Genomic DNA, 8,001 nt, shown 5'->3' on the forward strand with positions numbered 1-8,001 from the left:
GGTTTAAAAATGTGCTATGTACGTCACAATGCCAAAAAAATAAAATAAAATTTAACCTATTTTGAGGAGCATTAAGATATTTTTCATTATTTTTTTATTAGTATTATTTGCATTATTCTTGCCAAGCAACTATCTTCCCACAATTCTAATTACTAATGTATTCAGATGGTGTACTAATTTTTTGTATTGTTCATTACAGTATTTTTTATTGTATTATAATAAAAATGCTGGAATTTTTATACCAACATGATGTATAAATATCAATTAGTGACATTTTGCATTACATTAATGTGACATTTTTTAGGAACGTTGCATTTGCCATTATTTTTATTTGTATTATTAGCATTATTCTAGTCAAGCAAGCAGTTTTACTGTAATGCATTTAGACTTATGTAAATTTTTTGTAATACAGTCATTTTTGCTGTATTATAGTAAATAAAATGCTGTAATTTTTCTTTATTTAAATCAACAAATTAAAGGTATAAATACTAAGTAGCGACATTTATGCTTAAAATAAGAAATTGTTTAAAAATGTGCTACGCACAGTCACAATGCAAAAAATCTAACAGTCCTAAAAATAGACAATTTTCTTGCAAAACTATAATAATCATACTTGACAGCTTTCATGAGATTCACCCATTCAGTGCCGAACACGACGAGATACAACATACAAACACTGATGTATTGCATAACACAGGTCATTTGCTGACGGCACGTAATCTACAGTGCAATCTGTGCCGTAGTCTTAGAAATGGCTTTCTGGGTGACGCGACTAAACCCAGAGATTCAAGTAGAGTTAAAGGATGTATTTCTACGCATGGAATGTCAAAATTCACACACAAACGGTCATGGCAGATGCCTTAAAGGGAGATCAGAGGACAAACATGCAGCGTTTGGACTACAGTGGATCACTAGAGAGGCCCTGAGGCAGCCGGACAGGAAGTGACACGCCTGGACACCGCCATCAGGGCCAATCAGAGCAGGTGACTTATTCCGATCTATAAAGTGCTCGTCATAAAGGATTGTAATAGACTGATAATGACCTCAGTCTCAGTGATAATGGTCTCAGTATGGGATCTGGTTCTGGTAGTATTGCAGCATATCGTAGGTTTTGCTCCTGTATCAGAGAAACACAGAGTTTCACCATAAACGTTCACAATAACACATTTTCTTTGAATATTATGTGACAAGGTGATGTCTGTTACCTGCTACTGAGGAAGCAGCGCTCGATGACTTTAATCATGAAGGCCGCGGCTTCCTTCTCACTCATGTTGGGGTTGAACCTTTGCCTGCCGAATACAATACAGCAGGGTTATTGTCATCAACTAAAACTATTAAAAACATTTTTATTAATTACTGAAATAAAATATAAATATTAGATGAAAAACACTGACGTACAGCAATCAGTATTTCAGAGGAAGTAACGACAGATTAGAGCATTAAACTATGATTTAATATTTAGTAACGTACTTCAGGAGTTTGATAGTCTGTCCTCTGAAGCACGGCAGCCCCGTGTCCAGCATTAATGTCACCAGAGATACGACAGCATCCATGTACGGCCTGAGACACACACATAGAAGGGTTTTAGAAAGCACAAAAACAGGCATCGAATATATCAAATTAAATTCTAAACAAGCTACTGATAGAAAACCAGCATTATTATAGTATCAACGAGATGCTATTATAGTTTTTATTTTTATATTTAGAATTATTGCCTTGGCAAGCCGTTGAAAAAAAAAAAAAATCAAATCAAGATTTTCTTTATATTTTATTTTATTTCCATGAATGGTTTCTGTTATTTAAAGGAACGGAAATGTTTTATGGTTTCAGTTTTAGTTCTAATTTGATTTTATAATAATATACTTTTACAATCGTAAAATATTGGGGTGGTTTCTCATGTTGGGGTTGAACCTTTGCCTGCCGAATACAATACAGCAGGGTTATTGTCATCAACTAAAACTATTAAAAACATTTTTATTAATTACTGAAATAAAATATAAATATTAGATGAAAAACACTGACGTACAGCAATCAGTATTTCAGAGGAAGTAACGACAGATTAGAGCATTAAACTATGATTTAATATTTAGTAACGTACTTCAGGAGTTTGATAGTCTGTCCTCTGAAGCACGGCAGCCCCGTGTCCAGCATTAATGTCACCAGAGATACGACAGCATCCATGTACGGCCTGAGACACACACATAGAAGGGTTTTAGAAAGCACAAAAACAGGCATCGAATATATCAAATTAAATTCTAAACAAGCTACTGATAGAAAACCAGCATTATTATAGTATCAACGAGATGCTATTATAGTTTTTATTTTTATATTTAGAATTATTGCCTTGGCAAGCCGTTGAAAAAAAAAAAAAATCAAATCAAGATTTTCTTTATATTTTATTTTATTTCCATGAATGGTTTCTGTTATTTAAAGGAACGGAAATGTTTTATGGTTTCAGTTTTAGTTCTAATTTGATTTTATAATAATATACTTTTACAATCGTAAAATATTGGGGTGGTTTGCCCCACAGAGGGCAGCCAAAATCCTCCCAAATCCTTCCCAGACACCCTCATGTGTCCTCACGTTTGAACTAATCCATCATCTCGGAGGATGCTGAATTATTGAAGAGCGACTGTCTCACCTTACAGCCAGGTATCCGCGCACACACATCTCCATGAACCATTTAAAGGGTGTGGCCTCCATCTTGCCGCCCATGATCATCACCATCTCGTCGGTCAGCTTGATGTCGGGCTCCCAGCCCAGATTACCCCCCGGAGAACTCTCAAACATGAAGCCGAAGTCTACAGGACACAAAAACACATAAAACACAAACAGAAACAGTCATTTCATCCTTTTATAAAAGTGTTTAAAATTTTATGTTAATGTATTTTAATATATTTAAAAAAAATTTTTTTAAGTGTATTGACAGTTAATTATAAGTCTGAAGTTAATTTAAAATTAATTTAATACATTTTTTACATTTAGTTTAATTTGAGTTTTTATTGCAAGAATGGGATAATTAAGGGGTTGTACGATGAAAATGTTCCTTGTATGATGTACTAGAGACATACTATTAAAAAACATGAATATGTAGTGGTTACCAGGGTTACTGACATTACCTTAAAATATCAATATTAGATGAAAAACAAACTAAACAAAAATTAGAAATGCTGCCTTGGCAACTAACTGAAATAAGTTTAAGGTAAAGCAAAAAAAATGACAAATTGGATATAAATAAAAGCTAAAACTGTACTAAAGCTAAAATAAATGTAAAAAAAGAAAAAACACGAATAGGCAGAAGCACATAACAAATTACAAAAAAATAAACTAAAAATAAAAACTAAAAGTATAAAAATGAAAGCTAATTCAAAATATTAATAAAAACCAAAACAAAATATAAACATCATTTCTATTATTTTTTATTTAGCTTTTATTTTATATTTTACATATATTTTATGTTTAAAATAACATTTTACATATCATTTACATATCTTAAATGTACAGTAGCAAAAACAGCCTGTTTGAATAAAATGGTAGAAAAAAGGGAGGAAAATAGTCTAAATTATGGTGCAAGAATCCGACTGATATTATAAGTGGATATAAATTGCTACCAAAGAATGTGGCATCTTTAAGTTAAGCTAGTTTGGTTTAACCTGACTCACCGATGTGGATGAGGTGGCCTTTGCTGTCCAGCATGATGTTACCGTTGTGTCTGTCTTTGATTTGTAACAGGAAGAGCAGCAGACTGTATGCGGCCATACTGCGGATGAAGTTATACCGAGCCTTTGAGAGAGAGAGAGAGAGACATTACACAAGACGTATAAGAAATAAATGATCAGAGCTGCATAAGCAATTCAATACAAACGTTTGCACTTTCTGTGCAAAAACCAATTATATCTAATCTATGAAATTTACTGAAGCAAATGTTTGTCACCTTCTGGAAGGCCAGTGTGGACTCGTCCCCGTACTGGTTCCTGAAGTAGTCGTACATGCCAAAGTCAGTCTGCCGACCGAGCTGATCGCGGGACTTACAGTCCGGAATACATTCAATCACGCCACACTGAAAAGAACCAAACAGGAAATCCAGGTAAGCAGAACTTCAGCAGGTCAGGAACAGGAAGTCTGACAGGAAGCTGGAATGACACTCACTCCAGGAGCAGTGGCCACCACCCGGTACGGGAACACGAACAGGTCCAAACCCACCAGCTGGAAAATGTTCTTGAAGAGACCGATGATCTGAAGGGCAAGCATGTCCTGATACCAGAGAAACAAAATTACTGGTTAATATTAACTCAAAACACATCAAGGTCAAATTGCATCCCCCTTTTCATGACAATTAAGCCATATATAACAATTTATATGAGAATTTCCCATAAAATTCTCATTACTGTAATGGTTACACTGAAAAAATATAATATAATGAAATATACGATGTAAAACAAATGGCAAATATGGTGGCGACACCTAATGGAACAGCTGAAATTAACATTATAATTATTATTTAATTATATTTAATTTTTAACCATATACAAATATTTAAATCATATATATATATATATATATACACACACACACAAACAAAAACATATTTAACAAGAATTTTTAAGTTTTTTCAAATAATTTTTACAATTTAATGAATATTACATGAAAAAACTATTTTTTTCACGAAATATTCATTTAATTGTCAAAATTATTTTAAAAAAATTATAATTTCTTTCTTTCTTGTAAAATATGTTTGTGTGTGTATATGTGTTTGTTCATGAGTTTTTTTTTTACAAAATCTTAATGTTTGAAAAATGATCAATTCTTTCTTTGATTTTGCAGTGAAGTATGATACAAACTTTAGAGATTTCATGAGGTTCCCTCATTTACATTATTAAGGATGTTTCCCATGATACTGACCTGTCTGCAATCATCACCCACTTTAAAGATGGCCGCCTGCCAGCAGACCTTTTGAGCCGTCTCTGAGTTCTCCTCACCTTCATCCTGAGAGTCTGACGGGCAGCGCAGACCTGCAGACACACAGACAATGGGCCGCTTCTGATCACACAGAAACTGCATGCATACTGCAACCGCTGCAAGTTCATGACAGATGAAAGGTCATGTGCGACTCACCCTCTTTTTCAAGCTCGCTAACTCCACACCTCTTCACTTTGAATTTTGCCAAATAAGGAGCTTTAGCAGCGCTGTAAAAACAAGCTAATGTTAATGAGCTCATAAATCCCAAGTGAAATGTGAAGAGATAGCATGTGAACAGGTTTCTGGTGAGCGGTGTTGTTTTGCGATACCTCTGCATAGGTGTTCCTGACTTGTAGTCGATATCGAGAACGATAGCTTCTGGATTGCTTGGCAAATAGCATCCTGATTACAGCGTTAGTTCAGCCATAAACAGAAAACATCAAAAATGACACAAATACCCAAGATATATTTTTAAAGCGCAATTACTCAACCATTCAGATTTATCTTAAAGGGGTCATATGATGCGATTTAAATTTTTCCTTTCTTTTTGGAGTGTTACAAGCTCTTGGTGCATAAAGAAGATCTGTAAAGTTGCAAAGACTAAAGTCTCAAATCCAAAGAGATATTCTTTATAAAAGTTAAGAGTCAGCCACACCTACCTAAAACGGCTCGTTCTAACACACCCCCATGTCTACGTCACGATGTGGGAAGATTTGCATAAAGCCGCACAAATAATGTTATTTTTAGCAACATCATATGACCCCTTTAAATTGACCGATTACTGACCTGGCTGAACTTTGATTTCTGACAGCGCCTTCAGACACGCTCTCTTCCTCTCATCTCCTTTAGGAACAGGCCTGGAAACAAGAACAGCATGCTTTTTTATATTCTCTTTACTTATAGTGCATTCAAGGTATATTTTGCATAGAGAAAATGAAGAATATCTCCCAACAATTTACTGTACAATTACTTCAATAAGAAATAAAACAAATACTATAATACATTGACTTTTTCATTTAAAGGGATAGTGCTCCCAAAAATGAAAATTACCCCATGATTTACTCACCCTTAATCCATCCTAGGTGTATATGACTTTCTTCTATATGACTTTCAAATTATGACTCAGACTAGACAGGTTTCATGTGATTCATCCTTTTACATTAAATATTTTTGCCACGTAAATGCAAAACATCTTACAAGATTAATTTTCCTGCAAACATGTACTTTCTGATTATTTTTCTTAATTTTGTGGCTAAATATGAACAGGACACGACAGGTTTCAGGAGATTTACTCTTTTAACATTAAATAATTTTGCACACAATGCAAAACAGCTTAATGTTCTTGTAATTTCTAATGAATTTTTTCTTAATTTTGTAATTAAATTAATCTTAATTTTAAAATATGACTCAGACCTGACAGGTTTCATGAAATTCACTCTTTTACATTAAATTATTTTTACATTAAATTTGGCAAATCTTCCCAAATAAGCCGTTTTTATAACAAGAACATCAGTAGACGCACTAATATACAACAGCTCTCGGTTAATGGTCACAAGATATGCAGGTAAATAAAAAAAAAATTTTTTATATTAATATAAAAATGTATATTTATATATTAAGTATCATATTTATAAATTAAAATATTTGTATAGTGTTTAATTTTGATTGTTTTTACTGTGACTTCTCAATTTAATGCATCATTACTGGAAAAAAAAACATTAATTTCTAATATTAATAATAAAAACATTTTAAAAGTGTGATTTCTAGACCTGGAAAAGTCATGGGAATTAATCTTAAAAATATTTTAAGAAGTTAATGACACTTTTTAAATTGTATTTTTTTCTAGTTATGTCAAGCTTTAGTTATAAAAATATTTTTGGGGGTAGAAATTGATATTTATGAGCAAAAAATTATTGAAAAAACAAATGACAAAATTCATGACATGCAGGTAAACAAATACAAAATTTTAGCGTTTAATTTTGATAGCTTTTTTTTAGAATTTAAAGTGAGTTTAATTTGACATTTTTATGATTTAATTAATTAGTAGCTTTTCATCAACTCTAACTAATTTTAAGGCATCATCCTATACATCCTTCAGGTATAGCACAGTCCTAGTATAAACTGCCATGAAATCAGTGAAAGAATGCTGGTGTTTCTAATCGTTCCCTTTCAGTCAGGATGCTGTCTAGGAAGGTAACTGCAGTCAATAGTGAGGCAGTTCACTAGTGTTTGAAAGAGAGCTCATATGTGGTGGAAATCGCTTTGGACATACTTGATAATGGCGGAGACATTGGTGATCTTGTTGAAGAAGTCAAACTCGCGCTGGTAGAAGTCTTTAGCGGGGCCTGACAGAGAGTGTGTGATCTCCTCCACCATCTGCTCCAGAAGCTCACCGATGTCCGCTGAACCACAACACAAAGCCAGCACTCAACACATGTACATCTGTACACATGTACATATCAGCTACTATTAACCTGTACATCAGGCAACAACATCTAATTTCATTCTAAACCATGAATGTTTTACATTTTATTTTCTCTTACAGGTTATATATAGCACAGTATGAACTGCCATTGGAACATGAAAAATGACTGACAGGCAGAGAGCCACCTCCCACTTTTGATTTCTAAAGCGCATCAGCACAGGTGTCCATGTCCATGTTTCCATTGCACACAATAATCTCAGACATTATGTTTGATTATGCAATTTGTGTGCATATTGATGATGCACACTACCATTCAAACATTTGGTGTCAGTAAGATTTTTATTAATGTTTTTGAAATATATAAATATATAAATAACACAAAGTATTTATTTGTATAAAATTATATACAGTGGGTACGGAAAGTATTCAGACCCCCTTAAATTTTTCACTCTTTGTTATATTGCAGCCATTTGCTAAAATCATTTAAGTTAATTTTTTTTCCTCATTAATGTACACACAGCACCCCATATTGACAGAAAAACACAGAATTGTTGACATTTTTGCAGATTTATTAAAAAAGAAAAACTGAAATATCACATGGTCCTAAGTATTCAGAC

At 33.3% G+C, this 8,001-nt stretch overlaps 1 protein-coding gene across 1 annotated transcript in view; it reads right to left on the reverse strand.

Moving 5' to 3' along the window:
- Positions 1-515: 515 nt before the first annotated feature.
- Positions 516-8,001, reverse strand: part of LOC107704152 (phosphatidylinositol 4-kinase alpha-like) — a 38,752-nt gene continuing 31,266 nt past the window's right edge. The window contains exons 44-55 of the mRNA XM_016507013.1: positions 7,232-7,361; positions 5,746-5,816; positions 5,289-5,361; positions 5,116-5,186; positions 4,903-5,012; positions 4,150-4,254; positions 3,935-4,060; positions 3,663-3,783; positions 2,642-2,801; positions 2,099-2,188; positions 1,206-1,289; positions 516-1,117 (exon numbers count right to left, since the gene is read on the reverse strand). Coding sequence (XP_016362499.1) covers positions 1,066-1,117; positions 1,206-1,289; positions 2,099-2,188; positions 2,642-2,801; positions 3,663-3,783; positions 3,935-4,060; positions 4,150-4,254; positions 4,903-5,012; positions 5,116-5,186; positions 5,289-5,361; positions 5,746-5,816; positions 7,232-7,361 — 1,193 coding nt within the window. The 3' untranslated portion in view covers positions 516-1,065. The remainder of the gene's footprint in view (positions 1,118-1,205; positions 1,290-2,098; positions 2,189-2,641; positions 2,802-3,662; positions 3,784-3,934; positions 4,061-4,149; positions 4,255-4,902; positions 5,013-5,115; positions 5,187-5,288; positions 5,362-5,745; positions 5,817-7,231; positions 7,362-8,001) is intronic.

The sequence above is a fragment of the Sinocyclocheilus anshuiensis genome, unplaced genomic scaffold (assembly GCF_001515605.1).
Source record: "Sinocyclocheilus anshuiensis isolate Anshui unplaced genomic scaffold, SAMN03320099.WGS_v1.1 scaffold690, whole genome shotgun sequence".
In the NCBI taxonomy this organism is placed as follows: Eukaryota; Metazoa; Chordata; class Actinopteri; order Cypriniformes; family Cyprinidae; genus Sinocyclocheilus; species Sinocyclocheilus anshuiensis.